Source organism: Maylandia zebra, linkage group LG12 (genome assembly GCF_041146795.1).
Source record: "Maylandia zebra isolate NMK-2024a linkage group LG12, Mzebra_GT3a, whole genome shotgun sequence".
NCBI lineage: Eukaryota > Metazoa > Chordata > Actinopteri > Cichliformes > Cichlidae > Maylandia > Maylandia zebra.
In genome coordinates this window covers 1,599,288-1,624,653 of record NC_135178.1, presented here as the reverse complement: position 1 = coordinate 1,624,653, position 25,366 = coordinate 1,599,288, and the positions used below count along the sequence as shown (strand labels likewise).

Here is a 25,366-nt window from a genome sequence, read left to right as displayed (position 1 = left end):
GTCGGAGTTTAAATTTTACAGCTCCGCACGAAGTGTGTGGGAAACATACGTGTGATTGGTTCAAACTGAAGTTTCCATTGTGCCCGGACAAGAGTGCGAATCTCTGAAAAGCCAGCTGTGTTTCGTACGAGGTAAAGCGAAGTTATATTAGCTTAACAGAAGCTGCCGTCCGAATATAAACTGTGAAATGTGTAATTAGCTAAACAACAGTAGCCTGAGAGACGTTTGTTATGAGTTTGACACTCGACAGAGGTCCTGGAGTCTGGTCCCTGTGGCTTAACTAACAGACGCAGTAAGTTAGAGATGTTGTCCCGAGTGCTGCGATATTTACGGGCTGTGTTTTCTCTCTCGTTTCGTCGCCAGCAGCTGTTCAGGTCTCCGGTCCTTCACTAATCTACTGTTCTCTATGGGAAACAGCAGCTTTAAGGATGAACAAGCTTGTGGCAGATAAAGCTACTGAGCGCAGGGTAAGTAACACAGTGGATTTCGGGAGGGAGGGGAGCCCGGGGTCAGTGGGGTCACACTGCAAACAGGAAGTATAGAAACCGTTACTTTATTACAAAGTGCTTCCATTTACATAATCCACGTCCATATGACGTTGTTTGCATGAGCAGTGTCCAGAGTAGAGTTTCAGTGTTCATTTCTGTTTGGTTTAAATATATTTATTTCACTAAACTTCGCAAAACTCTGACGCTTCTTTCATACAGCCCAACCAGCACTGACCCAACCATTATTTAGGATCGTACAGTAATCACTCTGATGTGCTAATACACACCTCAAATACTTAAGACCAGCAAACTGTCAAATGTTCTGGTCACACTTGATTCCTGTGGAAGCAGTAAGGTTGTATTAGTATGTCAGAGGACTGCATGGATCCTGCTGAAAGCTGTGTTTTCCACATAGCTGTACCTGTTCAGGTATCACCTGCATCTCACATGTTTATTAAGGAATGTAATCTTTCCCCGACCTGATTCTCGTACCATTATTTTGAGGTACTAGCTCTCCATTAAGCACAGAGCAGCCAAGTACCTCTTTTGTCATGTTTTGCATCAATAAATTATGTATTTTTTGTACTTCGTGTTAGGGCTGGGCCATATCATCATATATCATATTATACCGTTCATGGTAATACCGGTACAATGTTAGGCAGCGATACGAAAATAAAATATCGCGATACAATATGAGTAAAACCGCATGTGCAGTGCCTTTGTTTTCATACGCACATGGCAGAAAAAGCATGGCGGCGATGGCGAATGAGGAGAGCGAAAGCGGATCGTTGAATGAAACGATGTAGCTTTAATGCACATAAAAAAACAGCTGCTTGTTTAAGTGAAAATACATTTATGTTTTTTTTTGGGGTTTGTTTTGCACTAATAAAGTTGAGGAGTTGTAAAGTATTTTCTCGTGTCAGTTATATCGTTATCACAAATTTTCAAATGTATATCGTGATAAATATTTTTGGTCATATCGCCCTGCTCTACTTCCTATATATATAACAGGCAAACCATTGGGTGGATCCGTCCTTTATTGATTTGAGAGAGGAATGTTCTTCTCTTTCTGGAAGAAGAAATGGCAACCCTGTTTTATGCTCCAAGGCTGAGATAAAGAGGAAGAGGAAAAGAGAAGCTAGCGTCTCCTACCTGCTCAAGGAGTCGTCTCAACTGGACCAGAATGAGCCCTGGGTGGACAAATACTCACCCCGCTCACAGGTCAGCACCTTTGCTTGTCATGTACAAACTGCCCTTCACAACACAGTCCACCCACGTCAGCTCAGGTTCAAGTCCGGCATGCTGTCGTGAGCTTTCAAGGCCCTGCATAGCACGATGGAGTCCCCTGATGGGAAACCTTCTACCCACTCAGGGTCTCACCAGAGGTAACTGTAGACTGGAACAGAGTCCAGTCACAGAAAGACCCACTTTTTAATCAGAATAAAGCATCAGGACAATAAATTTTGATCTGTTGGTCAGTTTCTACTGCTTTGGTGTTAGTGAAATTAGTAACAGGTGTGCCAGAGGGGCAACAACGAGACAACTCCCAAAACGAGAGTGGTTTTACAGGCGGAGGTCCCTGATAGTTACCTCCTCATCTTTTTTTGTTTTTGCACTAGTTTTGCATTTGTCTGGGCTCGTTGTCTCAACCAGTAACATGAGGTGACACCTGGACCCTACAGAGGCTGTACAGGTAGTCATGCTCCAGGATCAATACATTAGCATTGCTGCATCTCCCAGCACAGCTGGAGGAGATTCCAGGAGACTGGCAGTTCTTCTAGGAGAGCTGGACAAGGCCGTAAAGGTCCTTAACCTATCAGCAGGGCCAGTATCGATGAGCATTGTCAGAGCTACAAAATGACCTCCAGCAGACCACTGGTGTGAATGTTTCTGACCAAACAATCAGAATTAGACTTCCGAGGGTCAGCCGAGGCCCCGGTGTCCTCTAGTGGACCCTGTGCTCACTGCCTGGCACCATGAAGCCTGATTGGCATTTACCATAGAGTTCCAGAATTGGCACCTCTGACGCCAGGTCATTTTCAAAGATGAGAGCAGGCTTAGAGCTGAAAGCACATGTGGTAGACATAATGGGTCTCGAGAACCTGTGGAGAACATCCCTGTAAAGTCATTCAGCATGACTGGTTTGCTGGTGGTTCAGCGGTGTCTGAGGAGGTATACCCATGGAGGGACGCGCAGACCTCTGCAGGGTAAGCAACAGCGCCCTGGCTGCCATTAGGTGCTGGGCTGAAACCCTTGGACCTATGGTCAGGCTGTATGCTGGTGCAGTGGGCTGCTCTTGGTGCACAGCAATGCCCAGCCTCATGTGGTGAGAGTATGCAGTCGCTCCTGGAGGATAGAATAGAATAGAATTCAACTTTATTGTCATTGCACATGCACAGGTACAGGGCAACGAAATGCAGTTTGCATCCATCCAGAAGTGCTTTAGCCATGATATAGATATATTACAATATATATTAGCAATAATATAGATATGTGAGTATATTACAGAAATGGGTCTATTATGGTATGTTATAATGTACACGGTATGAAGTATGTTATGAATATTCTATAACTATAAGTATGTACAGGCTGTAGTGAGTACAAGCTATGTACAGGCTATGAACAGGATATAAATATGAAAAACTATACAGAATATGAAATAAATAACTTTACAGAATCTGAGATATACAGCTATACAGAAATGGGAACTATGCAAGTTGTAAACAGTTGTAGGATTAAAGATTATCAAATGTACAGAATGATTATTTACACAGAGCTATACAGTAGTGCAGTTAAGATAAGTGAGGGTGTAGATAGTTTCTACAGAGGCTATATAAAGTGCTAGTGGTTGTGAGTGGTGGTTCAGTCCATGTTATTATTGTGTGTTTGAGGGTACAGTTGTCCATTGTGGGTGTGTGTATGTTCAGTCCATGAGTTTAACGTGGGTCAGATGTCAGGAGGCAGAGTTCAGGAGTCTGACAGCTGTGGGGAAGAAGCTGTTCCGGTACCTGGTGGTCTTAGTCCGGAGGCTCCTGTGGCGCCTCCCAGAGGGCAGGAGGGTGAAGAGTCCATGTGATGGGTGACTGGGGTCTTTGATGATTTTCCCAGCCCTTTTCAGACACCGCTTCCTGTAGATGTCCTTTATGGCAGGAAGTGGTGCTCCGGCGATGCGCTGGGCAGTTTTCACGACCCTCTGCAACGCCTTCCGGTCCGAGGCAGAGCAGTTCCCGTACCAGACTGTTATACAGTTGGTCAGGATGCTCTCGATGGTGCAGCGATAGAAGTTCACCAGGATGTCTGAGGACAGGTGGTTCTTCCTCAGAGTCCTCAAGAAGAAGAGGCGCTGGTGAGCCTTCTTGACCAGCTTGGAGCAGTTGGTCGTCCAGGTGAGATCCTCGGAGATGTGGACTCCCAGGAACTTGAAGCTGCTCACACGCTCCACAGCCGTCCCCTTAATGTGGATGGGTGGATGTGGGTCAGCATTCCTCCTGTAGTCCACGATGAGCTCCTTGGTCTTCTCGGTGTTAAGCAGCAGGTTGTTTCTGTCGCACCACTCAGCCAGACGATCCACCTCCTCCCTGTAGGCGGCCTCATCGTTGTCACTGATGAGGCCAATCACCGTGGTGTCATCTGCAAACTTAATGATGGTGTTGGAACCATCAGCAGGTCTGCAGTCGTGGGTGAAGAGGGAGTAGAGGAAAGGGCTCATCACACAGCCTTGTGGTACACCGGTGTTCATCGTGATTGTAGATGAGCAGCGGTTATCCAACCGGACATGTTGGGGGCGGTTGGTCAGGAAGTCCAGTAACCATTTGCAGATGAGGGAACTGATGCCCAGGTCTGTCAGTTTCCTGATGAGTTGTGAGGGGTGGATTGTATTGAACGCTGAACTGAAGTCTATAAACAGCATTCTGGTGTAGGTGTTGTTGTTGTCCAGGTGTGAGAGGACAGAGTGCGATGGAGACTGCATCCTCTGTGCTCCTGTTCTGGCGGTATGCGAATTGGTGGGGGTCCAGGGTGGGGGGGAGACAGGATTTGAAGTGTGGATGAAGGGATTCATAGTATTGACTGGCCCCCACGCTGAATGACACCAATCCAAAAGAACACCTCTGGGATATTATGGCTACGTTCACACTGCAGGCGAAAGACTTTTCTGACCCTGTGCGACCCATCTATCCGATCATGGTGTGACAGTGTGAACGGCACAAATCCGATATTTTCAAATCAGACCTGGGTCACTTTGGTATGTGGTGCTGAATACGATACAAATCTGCGACTGGTGTTTGATGGTCACGTCGCATTAAATCCGTCTTTTACGTCACTGACACAAGACAGACGCCAACTATCAGCGCCGGAGAAGACATCGCGAACGCTTCCTGTCCATCCGGTGAAACTGTTGGGAACAACGTTGGAGAAACGTGAACATTTTATTTGTTCTGTATAATCTGCAGATTCTGACAGAAATCTGCAGCTATCCTTTGAAGCTCCTCTAAAACAGCAATAAGGATCATTATTAGGCCAAATGTAGATAACAAAATAACTTAAAGCAAAAATTGGGAAACGTAAAGTCCGAAGTCTTTATATTAAGGCCATCAGTGGGCAGGAGGGTGAAGAGTCTGTTGGTCTGGGTCTAAACAGAGCGCGTTGTGTGTGACGTCTTCTTTTGCGCTGCTTTGAGCGTTCACACTAGAGCGCGTTTGCTGTCACATTTTATTTGTAGTGTGAAGAAGCAGACAGAAAAATCGGATTCGATCCAAAAATCTGAATTGAGCTTTAAGACCTGCAGAGTGAACGTAGCCTCAGTTCTTGTTCCATCTGCCAGCGAGCAGCTGTCCATGAGCTCAGTGATGTCTGAGGAGGTCTCCCACAACTCTGTCATCTCACAGAGCATGCTGTGACATTGCCAGGTTTGCCTGCAGGGGCCATTACAAACTAGCCTGTCACATCATTTTTCCACTTTGACTTTGGGGTGTCTGTAGACTGATCTTGACTTTAATTCCTGACACGTTACACAGTCAGTGTAGATCTACAGGACGATTTCTCTCCATTGAGATCTGATGCTTTCAATGTGTTCCTTTCATGTTTTGAACAGTATGTTTGTAGGTTTGGCCAATCAGCACTTGGGAGAAGTTCATTTGAAGTTTAAAGGCCTCTTGAGACTAAATCTGTCTTAATGTTTATTATCAGTTGTTGCAGGTTTGATTGTGTTTGTGTGGAAGATGAATGATCCCGTCCTGTGTTTGTGACGAGGTATTAGCGCTGACTGTGTACTGAGCGGTTTATGCTACGGTGTGTCCATCTGTGTAGGCTGAACTAGCTGTCCACAAGAAGAAGATGGAGGAAGTTGAGAAGTGGATCAGAGTTCACACCAACACAAAGGTAACTACGCTTTGCATTCGTACACTGAGTGAAGTAATCACGTTCAAGCAGTTCATGCTCTGATTTTTCTTTGAGTAACAGAGATAATAATGCTTCATCCTCCCTGACAAAAAGAAAATGAGTGATTGCTGGTGGAAAACTTCCCCTGCGTGGACACGTGGCTCAGCCACAGCCGGAGTTCTGATCATTTTAGGCCCTGTTGTCTGAGGAGGCTGTAAAGTCGGAGACTCAGTTTGAGCCTTTCATCTACAGAGTGGTATTTTGCTGCTGACGGGGCCGTCGGGCTGTGGAAAGACGGCCACAGTCCGTGTGCTGTCCCTGGAGATGGGCCTCAGGGTTCAGGAATGGAGTAGTCCCACAAACCTAGAAGCATACAGCAGCAGTCATGGTGAGGAAACATCTGTCTGTCCTCCTCACACGTGTCAGCGGGACAGTCATCAGCATGAAGAGGTTACCTGTAGAAATTCAGTGTGATGACTAAACCTCACCTGTGCTTAATAATGCAAATTCATTTAACAGGTATAAACTAAGTCAGATCATCTCTGGATAATAACCAGTTTCTGTCTGGACTGGAACAACAAAGAAAGTGTGTTTGGTGTGTTATTGCTGTGAAAGCCTGTTTATTGGCCCTTACATGGGGCCTCGTTTGTTAGGAAAATACATCTGTGGCTTCCAATGTTGTATTTGCCAAATCTTCCATCGTCCAGTCCAATAAACTGCACTAAACAAGTCAGTAGCAGGATAAGCTGGTTGGAAACTCCATGTGTGCGTTTGTGCTTAACCCACAAACGCGTGTTGCTTATGACACCACCGGCACCGTTTAAAGCGACATAAACAGGCTTTCCAGCTGTGTCAGATTTATACAAGAAGCATCACAACAACAAAGTAACTGACCAGAGACAAAGCTCCTTGTTTCCTTACTTGTGCTAAATTAGGACATTTTGGCAAATGTGAGATGTTCCAGATGGAGAGCGAAGTTTATCTTGCTCTGCATGTGTGTTTTATCTGCACTGAGCAAACCGCTGCTCATCAGGAAGTCTATACATGTTAACCAGATAGCACATCATACCAAAAGTCTAGCATGCAGAGTCTGTTCTCATATGTGCAGGTGATTACTCCTCAGGTAACCAAATGCATAGAGCTGGAGGGTGTGGGGGCACAGTGACAGTGTTGTGTTCTTGTAGCCATCCCAGTACTAACAGAAGACCACGTGCCTACACTGTAGCATACAGACTTCTGCTTCTCGTCTCTGATGCTCTAAACTTTTACTAGAGTGGCGAACGAACGGCTTCTCCTCCAGCTCTCAGTCGTCACAGTTCCAGGATTTCCTCCTCAGAGCCAACAAATACAACTGCCTGAAGATGGCAGGTGATGGAGGAGTCGCGCACAACAAGCTCATCCTGGTGGAGGTATGACACACAGAGACTACTCCAGTGTTTCACTGCTGTTCATTTCAATACGACTGTACAGCTGTGGGAAGATATTATGGTCTGTATTTCAGTTTGACTGTTGCTTCATTTCCTCATAGCTCAGGGCTGGAAGGCAGTGTTAGAAATCCCTCGTTATTCATGGTGATGTCGAAGGCATCTGTTCTTTCAGTGCGTGTAACTCATTTAACAAAACTCCTCTGGTGTGAAAACAGCGCTGCGATTCATCGTCTCGTGTTATGCTCTGGGATTTGTTTTGTGCTGTCACACAGTTCACTGCTGTCGTTTTTCACTGGCAGTTTGCAGTGGTCACTAACACATCGAGGAGCTCGTTCCTAAATGTGGGTCTGCGTCTATAACACGGCTCAGCCATGAAAACAGAAAACTGTACAGTGCAGCTAACTGGTCCCAGTACAGACACCGACACCACAAAGCTCTTCTACCACCTAACCACGAGGCGTGTGAAAGAGTAAGGACAGAAGTTACTAATGAGAAAGAGCCGTCGGACGCTCACCGTCAACACCAGACTCCCCGCAGTGCACCACAAAGACTCAGAGACACGAGCAGCAACACAAACACTCGAGTTGCATCGTTTATTTAGTGTTTGAGGACGTGTGCAGTGCAAGACACGTCTGACACGTGGACGAGTCAAACAGCAGAGCCCTGTGTGAGCTCAGTGCTGCACTTCAGCAGAGACGGAGACGCCACAGTGGATGTCTGCAGACTCGTGGAGCCCACATGGGCTCAGCCACTGAATGAAAGGTCCCATAGACACCACAGTGCTGGTGATCTGTGCCGTGTTGTTTTCATTTTTAATGTTGTGGCTTTGGTGGGTTCAGGGGGTTGGGAAGCTCATCTTGTGATCGGAAGGTTGCCGGTTCGATCACAACTGCTCTGTCTGTCTCGGTCGTTGTGTCCTTGGGCAAGACACTTCACCTACTGGTGTTGGCCAGAGGGGCCGATGGCGCGATATGGCAGCCTGGCTTCTGTCAGTCTGCCCCAGGGCAGCTGTGGCTACACCTGCAGCTGCCTCCACCAGTGTGTGAATGTGAGAGTGACTGAACAGTGGTGTTGTAAAGCGCTCTGAGGGTCTCGAACGGCGCTATATAAATGCAATCCATTATTATTATTATTATTATTATTAACTGTGGCATATAAACTATATAGTGGTGTAACGCAGTTTTGTTTAACATGCGTACATTTATACTCTCGTGTGCCTCTTCAGGATCTGCCAAACCAGTTCTACAGGCAGCCCGGAGCCCTGCACGAGGTCCTGAGGTAAGACCTGATCCCAGGACTCTGTGCCGTGACAAACAGCTTCACATGTTTTACATCATCAAACACATTTTCATGTTAGATGGAGGCATCAACAAATAAATACAACCTGCAGTTTGTAAATGATTTTATTTATTAGGGGTAAAAACTATCCACACACATTACACACACGCTGTAGAGGAAGTAATCGCCCCACTGGTTAAATCATGGATCAACTGTGATTAACAACATTAAGATGAAAGTTCAGCTTCAACATGGAGGTGTGATTACTGACAGACCCGATGAATCATAAGTGCACTGAAGTAGGTCGTGGTGGTGCCACAGTGAGAAGAACCTGCTGGAAAACAAAGCCGTCGATGTTCATCACTCTAGAAAAGGTTACAAAGCCACTGCTGAGGCTTTTTGAACTCAGGTGAACCAGGATGGGAGCCAGTGCTGAACCTACCAGGGGCCATCTGTGCTGCCAACATGAATCCAGAGCATCGTGTAAACGGCACAGTGACCTTCTGACCTTCTCTGTGCTTCTGCATCAGCACTCTCACATCAAAGATCACATCTGTAGAGCAGCGTGTTCAGGGTCCAGTCTTTATCTCCCTGTAGTCACTGCAGCTCTGCACGTCACCTTTGGTATTTCCTCTGCTGCCTAAAATCTCTTCCTTTGAGTATAGACAACATCGAGGTGCCCCTCATATCATTGACTTATTTTCTCAGGAGAGGATGTGACACTAGTGTCTTGCAGTGTGTACTTGTGCTTTAGATGGAGGGCTTGTACAGAGAGGACAGCCCCTGGTGGTTCCTCTGTGCTACTGACCACGCTGTCAGACGCACATATTGTGGTCTGTCTGTCAGGTGATCAACAACCCAGGACACGAGCGAGGCATCCACCTGCATCGCTGTCAGCTTTTCACCCATGAGGGCTGGCCTGATGGTATTAAATACTCTGGAAAAGTCCAAAATCACGTCCTCGTCGTGCCAAGCTGACAGAAAGCGTCTTTTTATCATACCTGCAGTTTTTCACAGTTCATTTGTTTTCACACAGCAAACAAGAACCTGTTTCTGTCCTTTTAATGATTTCTTTGAAGTGTTGAAGGTAGGATTACAGGGTAAATACTTAGTTACACCAGTACCAGCATTCCTAGTTTACATTTAGGACCAGGTTGGCCTGATTGAAGCCTTGCTGCATGCAGTGGTCTGTACACTGACTGCACTGTAAGGTTTATAATGTTTGTGTCACCAAAGCAGTGCTGTGTGGTTCCTGCTCTCAGATTCTGTCCTTGTGTCTTTCAGGCGTTTCGTGAGGACCAGTCAGTGCCCCCTGGTGTTCATAGTGTCAGACAGCCTGAGTGGAGACGGCAGTTCACGCTTTCTTTTTCCCAAAGACATCCAGGAGGAGCTGGGCATTAGCAGCATCAGGTTCTGGAAACTGTGAATGTGATTTGATAACCAGCTGTTACACACACTTCATCCTAGGCATCTTCAGATCTTGGTTTCACTGAGTCCGTAGTTGCAAACCTTGTGTAGTCAGAGCTCGATTTATTAAATAAGCAGCTAATTATGCATTCAGACCCTGAAATGAACCGTGGGAGGATGAACATGTGGATGCACAGTGCAAAGAAATCAGACCACACGTCTCAGCGACATCTGCGCGCCCATTGCAGCAGGAAAAGATGGGGCGGGAGGCACCTATAGGCATCCCAGGGAGGGGCAGCGGTTATTTCCGGGCCCCAGACCCAGCTACAGCTGCACACACAAAGGCCATTTGCTCAGTTAGTCAGTCACTCACACTTAACCCCCCCACCCACTGATGACCCAAGTCTTTGGCCCATCTGCACACTGTGTCCCAACACCAGTCGTCCACTCAGTTACAACAGACACACAGTAAAGGGACAAGACAGACTGGTCTGGATCTGGGACAAACTGCACCAAGCAGCAGCTGCTCGCTCACCTGGAGGCCCCACCCAGTGGGTCTGTGGACACCCACGAGCCCCCCAAGCGCAGACCAGACATCCCAGTGTGGGCGAAGCAGCCAGGAAGGCGCAGACCTTTACATGCTTACTGGCAGTCTGACTCTGGAGGCATCTACGTACCAATATGAGGTCACATTAAGGCGCCACCTAGTGGCAACATTAAATATGCATACAGTTGTATGTATGTATAATCATGCAGCATGCATAAAATTACACACGAGTTTTGATTTTGTGCATCTCAAAGGCCAGAGAGCTGTTTGTGTTCCTCTCGCTGTATAACAGCGTTTACATGTTTGTTATGATTCCATTTCACACTGACTTCATCATCATCATCATCAACTTTTATTCGCCACATGCAGTGAAATCTGTGTGTGTGTGTGTGTGTGTGTGTGTGTGTGTGTGTGTGTGTGTGTGTGTGTTTTCCAGCTTTAATCCAGTGGCTCCAACTGCAATGATGAAGGTTCTCACTTGCATTGCAACCCAGGAGGCAGCAAAGGTGAGACTCTGTTCACATTCATTTGTGTGCGTCTGTGTTTGTTGTCTGCATTGTATTTGTGTGCTGTTCTAAGCAGAGCTGTAGAAGCATGTGCGTCCCAGACCAGACGCTGTTGGAAACACTGTGTTCAGGAAGCTCGGGAGATATTCGCAGTGCCGTCAACAGCCTCCAGTTCTCCTGTTTGCCCACTGATAGCTGTAAGTGTACAAATACATGTTAAATTATCTATAAATGACTTTTGATCCTAATGATTCAGTTTATTCTCACTAAAACTTTTCAGGCACGTCACTGGAAACAGGTTTATGGAGGACAAAGAAGGACAGGTCACTGTGCAGAGCTGGTTCCACAACAAGTCAAAGGAAGAAGAAGTCCAAACAGGAAGAGGCGCTCGCCATTGGAGGGAAGGATGCCTCTCTCTTCTTGTTCAGAGCACTGGGAAAGATCCTGCACTGCAAACGTTAGTCACTCCCACTTTCAGCTTCCTCTCAGCTGCTTTTGTCATCTCTGCAGTGGCAACAGTAAAATGTCTGATCTTTGTCAAAACTTACATTTATCCAAGTGAACAAACTCAGCTAATAAACACCCACTGTTTTCTTTATGTCTTTAACCCACTGACTCTCCCACTGAGCAGGGTGGAGCAGGGTGGAGCAGCTGCTGGGAGTCACATTTTCAGTTAAGGGTCATTAAGAGGCCCTGCTGTATAATTTTAGGTAGATAGTAGGTGAGTGGGTGTGAGCCAATCCTCAGTCACAACAACATTTACAGGAACATTAAAATCATTGAATCAAACCCTGAGGCGATGATGAGGTCACAGCTATCACTAAACAAACTATTACATAATGTGATTTATTACAGAGTTGTAACAAAACAATAGATACAAAGAGTAGTAATTATAAATATCCCAGTATGTTACAGATTAAATGTATACGTCAGACTGCACCATATTTCCTCTGTAGCACATGCAGAGATAGTAAAGGGTGGGAGGTACTGTCCAGCTCTTCCTTATCTGACACCACCTTAAAAAGCTCCAGCTCCATGCCCACAGTGTTACTGGCCTTGTGGATCAGTTTGAGTGTGTTGGGAGTCACGACCCTCGACCTGTGGACTTGCCTGAGTCTTCTTATTTGTCTCTAAACATGGCCGTGAGTGAAAGTGACAGGTGTGGAAGGGGTGTCAGGGCTTTGGCTGTGGACTGCAGGCTGACTACAGTAACTCAGTGTTGAATCTGTTGAACACATTCGACCTCCTGGCTCTGTGCTCACGCTGTCAGCTGTGCACTACAATAAAACACATGCTGAATGACCTGCTTATGTTCTGCCATAGTTTCTGTTCTGTTTTTAATATAATTGGTCTGTGACTAACTATAGTGAACAGTAGGGGTTGAGAACGCAGCCCTGCAGGGATCCAGTGCTGAGTGACTTGACTGGACCAACTTTGGGGGGGGGGGCTGGGGTTGTGTGGGAGGGGTGGTCTCAAACCAGGGAAAGAAGCAGGTGAGCTCCTCTGCTGCTGTCGGGGGTTGGGGGGCACTGGGCTTGGAAGGTGGAGAGGGCCTGGATGCCTGTGAGACCTGGTGGGGGTTGTCTGTGAAGGAGCCCTCTGTCCTCCCCCTGCAGGCCTCCTCGGCCCGTTTGATGCCCCCTCCTCAGGTTGGCTCTGGCTGTGCAGAGAGCCGTCCCTCTGAGCAGAGCCTGGACTTTTCTCATCATCCAGGTTTTTGGTTTGGGAAAACCTGGATAGTGTTGGTCACTGTCACATTGTCTCCAGGTCCAGCTGTCCAAAGATGAAGCAGTCCTGAGGAGAGCATCATCTGGACATGTTTTAATGAACCGGAGGGTGGAGGGGCCCCTGAGGGTGGTGTAGGCAGGGATGAGGAGCAGCGAGAGGCCTGAGGTTACTGTACACATGGTCCAGTGTCCTGGCCCCTCTTGGTAGGACAGTTAACATGTTGGTGGAGTTTAGGGCCGAACATTATTAAAGACCCCAGCAGCAATCTGGACGCCTGCTGGGTGCTCTCTCAGCTGTCTGCTGATGAGAAGTTGGAGGTGGCTGAGTGATGAGCTAACGTTAGCATTGGAGGGGATGTAAACTATGGTTACTATGGCTACCATTAGTCCCCGACTGTCTCAAAGGTAGATAAATAGGCCTGAATGGACATGGCCTCTATGTCTGCAGCCCTGGAGTACATAAGCCCCCACCCCTTCCCTTTGTTTCGGTGCTGGTGGTGTACGGTCCGGACCGTAGCTCCACTGAGGCATTGAGGCTTAGCAGGTGGAGCCAGGACACTGTCGGACAGAACAGTTGGAGTAAATCTTGGATTGTAGCTCATCCGTTGTTTCCTCAGCGTCACTCGCTGTTCCCTGATGACTGAAAGTGATCCGTGCGTCACACAAAGACACAACACGCCATGAAACCATAGAAACAGAAGCTGCGCAGCAGTAAGGAGCGCTGTGACGCTCGTACAGCCGTACCAACTTGAATAGGTAAAGATAAATGAAAGCAATGATCAGACTTTGAGCAGTCTGGCAGGAGTAGAGTTTAATATGCACACTGATGATTTACAGGGAGACGTGATTGAATTTGACTCTAAAAATATATTTTGTATTAGAAGCGGTCTAACATCAGGAGGTATCACAGTGCTCACACACACCTGTGGGATGGCTTTGAATCTTTTTAACATTTTATTTGAAGAAGTTGATGAAGTCATTGAGTTTAAAGGAGAGCTTGGCTCATCAGTGCTGAAGACAAACCTGAGGTTGTCCTCGCATCAGTGATGAGTAGTACCAGGTCCTGCCACCTCTTTATTGTCATTGTTCATTTACAGTGAGATTGTAGGTGCTCCACCGACTGTTCTGGAATAAAATCTAAATGACAGACAGCAGGAATAAATAGCAAACAGGAGAAACTGTACAATCGAGAGGGAGGCACACATTAATGTTAAATGTAAGAAAAATGCAGAACATTATGTTTAGAGGAGAAGAGACTCGACACAGTGAAACACAGGAGGATGTAACACAGCATCGTCTCACTGGCTGCTTGTGACGTCAGTCACTCTGCGCTGACTTTGCTTAATAAATCACATGAATCTAAATCTGCTCGGTCAGTTTGAAACCTTTTAATAATGAAGAAGAAGAACCGTGTTTTTCTCTGGTGTTCTGTGTAGTTAGGGGAGCGTGCTTGCTGTCAGTCCAGCTGCTGTTTTACCTCTTTATCTTCTGCAGGAATGAGCATGTGGATACTAAAGCTGCTGCACTGTGCCTGTGATTGTCATTGACAGGAGAGAAACATGAAGGTGCTGACGGAGCGGAGGGTGGTTGTGGGCGTGGTCTACCGTCCCACCTGCTGCATCATCACAGAGCAGCCTTACTAGTGGACCCTGAGGTGCTGATCAGCTGTTGTATTGATTTATCTTTACTTACAGGAGCATAAACGGTCTTTGGTCTTCTCTTTCTCCTGTCAGCTGGTTGTTGAGCGTTCTCACATGTCCGGAGAGTTCTTCAGCCTGTACCTTCACCAGAACTACTTGGACTTCTTCTGCGAGGTGGAGGATGTGGAAAGAGCCAGCGAGTATCTGTCTGATGCCGACCTTCTCACTGCTGATTGGACGGTCAGTCCTAACATCATTCTCATTTCTGTGGTTGTTATTTCATATCATTGTAACATGTCAATGTGAGGAACCAGCAGCCCGATGCAGGAGCTCAGTCCCTGATCCTTGGAGTCCCGGCAGTGGGCAGTACAGAGATCAGAACCCGGAGATGTGCTCATCTCTGTGCTGAGTGTTTAGACTCTAACACTTCAAAAGGGAACTAAATGAATGAACAACATGGTGCCGGTGAGGATGCTGGCTGTTACTTGGCGTCCTCCTCATTTCTGCATTTTTCGTATGTTTTTAACATTTTTTTTTTTTAATGTTTTGGAAACGTGATGCACTGATCACCTACGACAGAGAGACTCTTACACAGCCCACAGCATTCACTATCTGGGACCACACCAGCAGACTGGAATGGAGGCTTGTCTCGGCTACGTGATTGGAAAAGAGCCTGATAGCTGATGAACAGACGGCATTCTTCTAGCTAAAGTCCAAACTTTGGAAAACAAGCTGTCTTTATTTGCACGGAGACATGGCTTACTTCACTGGCCTTGGCTGTTGTTGCTGCGGGCATCTCCGCTCACTGCGAGGAGAGGAAGGTGTCGGGACGCTGGGAGGAGGTGGCGTGTGCACACTCACTGAGCGATGGTGTTTGGGTGTACAGTTTGATCTTGGACACTTGATCGGAGAGTTTACAGCTGTGTTCTGTACTGCTGTTTATATCCCCTCCCACGCCGACGCAACGCTGCCACGCGACGAGCTGTATGATGTCATCGACCAGCAGGAAGCACTACACCCTAAAGGGGCTTCCACTGTGACGGGCGACTTCAACAAAGCCAAACTAAAGAAAGCTCTGCCAATGTTCTCCCAGCATGTAGACGCTCCGTCGCTCAGCCACAACATCCTGACCAGCCTTCGGCGAATCAGGAAGCTCCGGGCCAGATAACATGGTGCTTTCAAAGCACGCACTCATGAACTGGCAGCTGTCTTCAGACATGTCACTGCTTTTGTCTTTAGTCCCCTCATTTGATGGACCACCATCATCCCCAAGAAACCTAATGTGAGTTTAAAAAGGAGAACACTAAGGTCGATTAGCTCAGAACTTTGTTTTATGTCTTCTCTTTGAACAAGATAGAAATGTAGGAGTAACATGGCCTTACAAACCCAGCAGTGAGATCTTAAGAGATCCAGCATACGGCTCTTCAATGGGTGTCACAGGGTCCCCAGGAAAAACATTGTAAATGTAAAATAATAAAATAAATATTCTTCTGCTGCACAGTAATGGCAGGTTTGTAATAAGGCAGATCGCGCTAACATAATATGCACTGTTAGTTGATTATTTACCTGCCGCATTAACGGGAGAGGACGTGCAAACGTTACCGCTGCTGCTGGGCTGAGATTCACGAGTCCAGAATTAAAAACACGACATTCATTTAAGGTCATCGTGTGTTTTGTGAGCAAATGCTTTTGCATATTCGTAGTGTTTCCTCCCTTAAATGAAATATCTGCTTTGCAAGTATTGCAAGTTGCCCTGTTGTCATCCGTTCTCATAAAGTGTAACCAAACTTTTGAGCGTTTGAGCCGCCGTGTTTCCTGCCAGGTAAATGACGCTCCGCAACGCGGTGACGTCATTCAGGGCGACTGGAATCGATAAGAGAATCGAATGGCAAACAATTCCAAGGAACTGAAACAGTGGGAACCGGTTCTCAACAAGAACCGGGTTTCGACACCCATCCCTAGTCCTGAGGTGCTTTGAGCGTATAGTGAAAGCTCACATCTCCACTCTCTGCTACACTCAGTCCTTTGCCTACAGGACAAACAGATCAGTCGCTCCGCACACGGCCCTCTCCCACCTGGACCATAGGAGCACACATGCTGTTTATTAGCTGCAGCTCTGCTTTCAGTACTATAATTTCATCCAGGCTCAGCATCAAACTTTGGAATCTGCACATCAGTGACTCCTTATCCACCTGGATCCTGGACTTCCTGACAGACAGATCACGGATCAGCAGCGTCACATCTTCTCCTACCAGAAGCTTCTTGTTGACTTATGGCTAAACTGACAATCAGCCGGTCCAGGTGGAGATGAGTGCTTACAGAGCAGAGGTGAGTGCCCTGGCATCGTGGTGTCAGGACAACAACCTGCTGCTCAACGTCAGCAAGACCAAGGAGCTCATTGTGGACCACAGAAAACTGCAGGGTGGAGGGGACACCCCCATTTACACTGAGGGGACAGAGGTGGAGAGAGTCGGATGGTTCCTGGGGATTAACATCAGTGAGGATCTGACCTTCTCACATCACGTGGATGTAGTCACAAAAACAGTGAAACAGCAGCTGTTGTTTCTGCATCGGCTGAGATTTAGCATGGACTCTGTCGATGCACCAGCAAAGTATTCTGTCTGGCTGTAGCTGACCTGCTGTGGCACCTGAAACGCTCTGGACCACCAAGCTCTATGGAGGGTGGTCAGATCAGTGCTGTATATCACCAGGTCTGAGCTACCAGCATCCAGGACCTCTGCAGGCAGCGCTGTGGGAGGAAGGCCCAGTGGATCCTGTTTGATCCCAGCCACCCAAACCATCTACGCTCCTGTCAGGCAGGAGCTACAGCAGAATCCACAGCAGCAGATTCGGGGACCGTTTCTACCCACAAGCCACCAGGCTCGGGCAGCGGTTTGATCCGTCTGTCGTCTCTGCTGGAGTTTAACTGTGAACATCTTGGGTCCAATAATCTGGACTGTTCATATTACAGAAAACCAAGGGAAGAACCCGTATCGCCTCTTCACCTAAAGGCCGGATCGACTCGGCACGGTTCACCACATTCTTCAGGGTTTTCCATTAGGCCACAGTACCTGGTCCCAGGTCTTTTTTTAGTACCTGAGCAGGCACTAAAATGTGACATCATCAGACTGTATGCCACTGATTGGCTGGTCAGTAGCGTCAGTTGACGAGTCATGAGAACTGCCCGAGTTTGAATTTTCCCCCGAGTGCGACGAAACCCACAGACTGAGCAGCAGGTGTATCCGTGATTCAACGTCCACCTTTTTGGTAGCGCTCGTCTTCCATATTAATTCCACTGTAGGATGCTTGGACACGTTGCTATGACGACAACCTGAACGTCGGCGGAGTGCGACTCTGACTGCAGAAAGATAAAGGCTGTAAAGAAGCCTCAGCTGGTTAAACTGTGTTAAATACAACACACAGTTAGAAGTAAGTTACTTCAGAGAGATAAACATGCCAAGGAGCAAACGCTGGTCCTCAGATCCCTCCTTTGTTCTCACATGTTGTTTTAAAACACCGAGAGGATGATGGTGAAAAGCACACAACCAACAGGCGAGGTCACAATGCCCTAACCCTCAGTGCGGCGGGATCACACCTGCTCGCAGGTCCAAGAGTGGAAACTTCTGTTTTTGCTGCTACAGCAGAGCTGTAAGTGGCCTGTAGTGTACTGCTGCGTGTGCTGTATCTGTGTCTCCTGTATGAATGGCCGTCTGTACTGTTTCCAGAATCGCAGCGTTTTGGGGGATTATGGGTCTTCAGTGGCCACGAGAGGCCTCCTTCACTCCAACTCTCAGCTGGCGTCTGTTGGCTTCAGAGCCCTGCACAAACCCAGCTGGCTGCTCGTCAACAGGAAGGTGAGTGACTGAGATCAGATGTCACAGCATCTGGAGCTCAGCTGTTAAACATTTAGTGTTACTTTATTACCTGTGACATTTCAAATGAGCAGCATGAATTTACACTGGACTGTCTTCATGAAATGGATTCTGTAGTTATCAGTAACTGGTTCAACATCTGCTTCCAAACTTCACTCATCAGCTTCTTTTTGTGCTCTGACTTTTCTCTTTTGTGCTATTTAAACTATTCAGCTTGTGTCAGTAAAATCTGACAGTATTTTCATGACGCGACTCTAAATGCTTCTACGTGTTTTCAGCTACAGGCACCATTCAAAGTTGATACCAGGACATTGTTCCAGTTTCATGCTTCATCGTCAGCTTCAGTCAGAGACACACTGAGTGTAGGAGGGATGATAGAGTTCATCCTTCCTCTTCATCTGCTGCTGAGCCCATATTTTGCAGCCATAATTTTACCCACAATTCATAGAGCCACACTTCTTCTTTCAAATAGCTCGTCTCTCCAAACTAACAAATGCAAACATTTTGATGAAAGTGGATCCAAGCAGGAGGAGAACCTTCTAACTGAAGCATGGGGGGATATTTTAGTCTGTCTGAACAGCAGGACAGACCCTGTTTTTGTCCTCTGATGATCACATGTTTGACATCAGGAACATAACAAAAATATGTTTGTGTAGAACTTCTTGGCACTGAGTTTAAAAACCATTGCTTAGTGTCCTGGATTTAGAAGCAGTCCATTGATGGCTGCACCAGGCTCAGTAAGAGGGATTGGTCACAGAGTAACATGATGTGAGCCATCACTGCAGCTCAGCTGTTGGTAGGAAGGGAACAATAAACCACCCAAACCATATCTGGCCCTCTGTGGGAAAGTATTTGCCCAAAGCCCACAGTGACAACGAAAGGTCTGGAAAAATATTCTGTGAACTGAAGAGTTCAGTTTATTTTGACAGGTTTGAGTCACAGCTGGTGCAGCACTAACATGGCATTTGATAAAACATCATCACACCAGTCAAACGTGGTGGTGGTGGTGTGCTTTGCATGGCTTACACGTGAAATCTGCTCTCTACCAGGAAACTGAACGAGAATGTCAGAAACAAACCAGGTTCACCTCTGAATGACTGATGAAGACACTCCAGCACCTTCAGTTTTTAAAAAGGCCCAAACCCCATCGGCATGAAGCTAAACAAGGGCGATTGTGGCTCAAGAGTTGGCAGTTCGCCTTGTAATTGGAAGGTTGCCGGTTCGAGCCCCGGCTCGGACAGCCTCGGTCGTTGTGTCCTTGGGCGAGACACTTCACCCGTTGCCTACTGGTGGTGGTCAGAGGGCCCGGTGGCGCCAGTGTCCGGCAGCCTCGCCTCTGTCAGTGCGCCCCAGGGTGGCTGTGGCTACAATGTAGCTGCCATCACCAGTGTGTGCATGTGTTCGTGAATGGGTGGATGACTGGATATGTAAAGCGCTTTGGGGTCCTTAGGGACTAGTAAAGCGCTATATAAATACAGACCAGTTACCATAAACAGGCTGTTCATGCTTAACAACCCTCCAATGTGGCTGAATTCAAACGGTAAGGAACAGTTGGCCTAAACGTCTCCACATCGGTGTGAAAGACTCGCTGTGACTAATCATAAAGGCTTGATGGCAGCTATTGCTGCAGTCGCCTAGTGGGACGACTGCCAGTGAAGATGCTGTTAAGCCCAGTATGTGCAGGTGTCCTCTGAGTGGGAGACATTTAGAGCGCTTGCTATGAAGGAGATGGTGTGTAGCTCCAGGACACTCTTTGGTAGTTCGTTGTCAGATGCAGAGCCATCAGGTGAGCCACACCCTGGTGTGCTCTTTTCATGACCTGAGATGCTGAATACGAGCTGCGTTGGTCTGCTCTCGGGTTGCTTCCTGGATCGCTCTCTGTGATAACAACGAGGATATTTGTTGTAAATGGGGGGGGTCCTCCCAACCCACTGTAGTGCAACATGATCCTACTGTCTCTGTATTCTTGTTGAGAGATGACCCAATGCCACAGAAGGTGTTTGGCTCCCTCTTGTGGCAGAACCGGGTGTTGCAGTCCAGGGGATGTGCAGCCTATGCATGCATGGGCGGCACATGTTTGGCCAGGTGTCATGTGGCTGGACACCGCTGAGGACCTTCTCTTGTGGGAGATGCTAGGCCGTCCTCTTCCTCTGGGGGACCAACTGTCTGTGACTGGGGGACCCTGAGTGGCAGTAGGTGGGATGTGTTTTCTAGGCCAGTGGGTTTGGATACTGGGATCCTGTGGAGCTGTCTGCAGGGGATTTTAAGTGTCAGCATGCTGGCTGGTGCCCAGTGACCTGGACAGACATGCAGCGAGCGGGTGGAGGTGTGGGCACGGCCTGGGTCTATGAAGGCACAGCTGCACGGCGTCGCCCTCTTTCTTTTTCTCTTCACGCTGCCGTGGCAACGGTGGTGCCAAAAGGGCCAGCGCCTGGATGCACTCATCAGAGATGTCACGTTTCCTTTTTCAAGAACACCGACAAATTCCGCCACCTTACCTCGCGTCTGGACGATGGTGCTGAAAGCCCTCTGTGGCTGCTCCGGTGAGGTGGAGACGTGATGGAGCCCAGCTCCTCCCAAAGCTCACTGCCATCAGTTGAGCAGAGTTTGTGGTCCCTCAGATCTGTCAGTCCATGTACACTTTTCAGTTGGACAGTTTCACCAAACACTCGCTCCCTTACAGCCCTGCAGTGGCTCTCTCTGAAACAGCCTCTCAGCCACACACGGCTTCAGTCCCCTGTGAAGTTTGGAGCGTCATAGTGATGTTTCTTATTTGGATCATTGCTCCTGTACAATAAGAGTGTATTTTTCAGGGGATGCAGTTTGATGCAAATCATTCCAAACTGCACATAGTGACCAGTGATGGTGTGCTAACTCTGCTGTTGTCCCTGGCAGCACTGGGAGAACTGTGTGGCTGCCCAGTCCTTGTTCCGGAGCTTTTGCCTGACTCCGCTCAGCCTGCAGACTGAGCTGCTTCCATACTTGGCCAAACTCACCAACCCTATGAGGAACCAAGGTAAGGCCCACGGGTACACGGGGGGTACTTTCAGGGAAAACCTGTTTTATTAAGGAGTGGAGTTTGCAGACAGATGTTCGTTTGTGCCACAGCACCTCATTAGAAGTGTGACTCTGCAGCATCACTCGGAGGATCCAAACAGCACTGACAGCGCTCCAGTTGTTCCACTTTTTTTTTTTTTTTAAATACTTTCTCGCAAGGGAAACCAACACATTCACATATTCCAAAATACACAACGCCTTGTTTTACTTACACATACTACATATTACACAGGTGCATGTTCCATTCAAACAAATTCACAGCTGTCCCTCTGCATCACAGAGGTATCAGTTTCTAGTCTCTTGACGTATAACGATCCCATCGTTCCCAAAGTCTCTCTCCTTTCTCCTTCTGTAGCCGCAGTGAGAGGGTAATCAGCCTATGCATGCATGCGCTGTCAGCATTTTCCAGATGCACTGCAGTGTAGCAGTGACACATGTAGTGTAATAGTAGTGACACAGCGTTAGTCAAGCCTGTTTTCACTGGAAACTTTCAGTATAACAGTTTAACAATACCTGAAGGAACTTCACAGTATTGTTACCTGAGCACGCTGACCGTGAACAAACATCCTTCCTGGGATGTTGTTCGATCTTTTTAACCAGCTGCTTAAAGCCCTCCATTGCATCCATGTCACTGCTCAGTTCCAGTCACAGAGAGGTGCAGCAGTGATGCTCAGCTGGGCTGGTTGTAGTTTTTGCCTTAGAGCAAAGCAGGTTTGTTGTTTCCACCTGTTACTGTTAGCTAATACATCACGTCACCGTATCCATCACTCAGTATGATTTATTTAATTATTTTTGTGACTCGTGTGAAAATGATTCCTGATGTTGTCACAGAGCTGTGTGGCCTCCTTACAGAGCTCAGAGCCGAGCATCATTACTGTGAGAATCACATGTTGAGTCAGTGGTAGTTGTTGCAGTGAATTGAGGCATCACTCACATACCTGATGTAATGTTAGTGATGTTAATGTGCTGAGCACAGCTGTGGACTCATGTCTGTGCTGCTCTGTTCCTACAGACCAAATCACATTTATCCAGGATGTGGGGCAGATGTCACTGAGGAGATTCTCCAGCAGGTACCACACTCTGTCATTTACTGTCAAACAGCACAGGATGTCTTTATTGTCACTACACAGTTGCAGGAGAGCAGGTAGAACAGGAGTGATTGGACTGAGGGCTGGATGGCTGTTTTCTTTCACCAGCTGTTTGGTCCTTGTTGCTGTTCTTTCTTTCGTTTCCTGGAACATGTCAGTAGGTTGGACGTGGTGCGCTTGTTTTATCAGCTCTGTTTGTGTGGCTCCAGCAGGCTGAGGTCATCATAACTGTGATCAGACCGAAGAACAAATGTTTCTGTTGTTTTAACAAAGTAACGATGTATTCTGACAGAACAGTAATAATGCCAACAGAACTTTGTGTGTTCTACTACAGCTGCTGCAGTGTTCATATTTGCTATTGTTACAAATGTACATGTTTTAAGAGTTTTCTTCTTTTGTCTCTTTAAAGTTCTAGTTGAGCTCCTGTTACCGTGGATACTGTAACACATCATAGTGGTGTCCCGTGTCAGTGACCTCACGTTTTAACCTGATCTTTGACCTCTGATCTTTGGTTTTCTCTTGTGTGTCCAGATTAAAACCAGAGGCTCTGACAGACAAAGAATCAGGCGAGCTGGAAATGGACAGTGAGGTGGAGGAGAAGGAGGAGGTGAAAGAGGCAGGTGGTGCTGAGGAGGGTCTGCCAGCCAGCCAACCCCAGCCCACCTTAAATCAAGTCCTCCTAGAGGACGAAGACCTGACCATAGAGGAATACATCAGTGACTGAGCCCTCTGTGCTGTATCCACTGATACGTTTGTGTTCTAGAGGAAGTTCTCTGCTTTGTGAATAAGTTGTTGAAGTTGGTACTTTTCTAAGTCACAAACCCACGGTGGCCCCCAGCGTGACTCCCAGCAGACCCAGCTCCTTCCACAGATGAGTGTTTCTGCCTCTGAGGTATCATCACCTGTCCCACAGAGCCTGCATGTCATCCTGTAGTTTTACACAGGCTGATAATCCTGAGGATCGTTCATCGTTACAATAATCTAGAAATCTCTCAAAGTGAAGCTAAATTATTTGGTTCTGTCAGTTAAACTTATTATTTATTGGTTTTGCTGAGTGACTGTTCAGGATCGATGACTGTTCCCCGTTACAGTCTGTTTAGTAAAGGATCAAGTGTATGAATAAATGTAAGAAATGAATGCAGTCTTATTGTTGGACACACCTTCTTCCAATATTTACTCAACAGTTTCTAGTGACGCTCTGCAACATGCTCCATCTGCTGATGGTGACTCACTAAACTCCTCCATCATAAAGTTGACTGCGTGAATGAAACAACCAGAGTGTGATAGCGTTGAAAGCAAAGGTGGACTATTACAGAAACATCTACAGGTATAAAAACACAGCATCACAAACTGTGATCCTCAAACACACCTGTCAACAGAACCTGTTTCACCTGAGCACCACTGTCAGTCACACGGTGCTGTTAGCATCACGCATGTGCCTTTACATCGATGTAGTTTCATGTCATGCTTATCGCAGCCTGAAGGATCCAGTGCTGAGAGCTACATCTGATTACCTGTTGGTATATTTGTTGTAGAGAAATGACCGAAGTGCTGCACTCTGATTTATTCAGGTTGTGTTGGACAGAACTAGGAGACGTCTTGATGCTCGATCATCCAGGTAAGAAAATCCAAAGGTTGATTCTGTTCATGTGGACGTTTCAGTGGGAGAAACGTTTCATCATCATCAGGTGACTTCTTCCGTCTCAGCTGACTGCAGGTTTCCAACCTTAGAAACAGGACATGTGCACAGTGACTGAAACTAGCAGCACTGATTGAACACTGGGCTGGGGAGGTCAGTTCCATACAGGGATGCTTCCCCACACTGAGGGCCCAATGGATTGGGCCATGGAAAGTCTTGGAAAAAGGTTTATGAAAACATGGATGACCTAACAGCGCCACACACGGGAAACTTAGGCTTTGTTAGGTCGTCATTGGAGTTTACTGGCTGATTCATCACAAGAAACGTCAGTTGCAACCACAGACTTTAATATATTGAAGAAGTGTTTTGTTTTAAATAAAACTTCTTTTTTTTTTTTTTTTTTATAAATGCTGGTGGTTGTTCATTAAACTTCGTTTGCAAATGTGACCTGTTCAGAACTAATGATTGTTGGTAAGTTCAGCACAAGGAGCTGGGTCAGGTCACCTACCAGTGCGAGGCCGGTGGTTTGATCCGCGGCTACTCCAGTCTCCAAGATACTAACCTCAAATTGCTCTCTGGTGCATTAATGGGACTGAATGTGTGACAATGTTAGAAAAGGTGCTTATATTTGAATTGGTGAGTGAGATGTTCTAGTAGAAAAACACTTTACAGGGAAACGACTAACTAATGTTAGTTTGGTCCTCACGTCTCCGAGTACAGTTTACTCTTAACTCATGTTGTTATGCCCGTCATTGTGGAGGAAGCAAAGAAAGAAAAATATATATGAAGAAATATTCTTGGGTAGATCGTCTACAGAGACATCCCCCCCCTTTTCAGGTAAGCTTCTCTTCCACGTTAAAGAAGTCTATAACAATCTGTAACCATGTTTTTACTGCACAATCAACAGTCTGACGCACAGCCGTCTGATACACGCAACAGTAAAAACTGTTAGAGAAAAATGTGTCTTTTAATAACAACTTCTTTCTTTATGCTGATTCTACATTAGGGTAGAGAAACCGCAACACGTTGCAGCAACACGTTGCAGCAACACGTTGCAGCAACACGTTGCAGCAACACGTTGCAGCAACACGTTGCAGCAACACGTTGCAGCAACACGTTGCTTCTCCTGAGCACAGCTGTGTGTTGCCTCAACAGTGAAAATCATGTAAATTAAGATGAGAAATTAATTGATTGACTTCTGTAAACGCATCATATTATATTCCGAGGTGTTTTTAAGGTATGAGTGTGTAGACTTATAATAAACAATGCATGATAATAATGCTGGTTAATAAACTTCCCAACTAGACACAT

The 25,366-nt window shown here is 46.9% G+C and overlaps 1 protein-coding gene across 1 annotated transcript; it reads left to right on the top strand.

The window, feature by feature from the left end:
• The first annotated feature begins 374 nt into the window (after positions 1 to 374).
• Positions 375 to 23,553, top strand: rad17 (RAD17 checkpoint clamp loader component). The gene is made up of 16 exons (XM_004558625.3): positions 375 to 467; positions 1,500 to 1,709; positions 5,796 to 5,867; positions 6,120 to 6,255; positions 7,140 to 7,276; positions 8,520 to 8,572; positions 9,857 to 9,982; positions 10,963 to 11,032; positions 11,109 to 11,229; positions 11,313 to 11,489; positions 14,310 to 14,413; positions 14,493 to 14,639; positions 18,125 to 18,253; positions 21,167 to 21,287; positions 22,341 to 22,398; positions 22,948 to 23,553. Exons 1-16 carry the CDS (start codon positions 429 to 431, stop codon positions 23,138 to 23,140), a joined length of 1,893 nt encoding a protein of 630 aa, XP_004558682.1. The 5' UTR covers positions 375 to 428; the 3' UTR covers positions 23,141 to 23,553.
• The last annotated feature ends 1,813 nt before the right edge of the window (positions 23,554 to 25,366 follow it).

Bases quoted from the DNA above. Each gene is read 5' to 3' on its own strand.
- rad17 (XM_004558625.3), top strand. From the start codon at position 429: ATGAACAAGCTTGTGGCAGATAAAGCTACTGAGCGCAGG. The intron at 11,033-11,108 runs GTGAGACTCTGT...TGTTCTAAGCAG, and splicing joins CAACCCAGGAGGCAGCAAAG to AGCTGTAGAAGCATGTGCGT. The intron at 11,490-14,309 runs GTTAGTCACTCC...TGTCATTGACAG, and splicing joins AAAGATCCTGCACTGCAAAC to GAGAGAAACATGAAGGTGCT.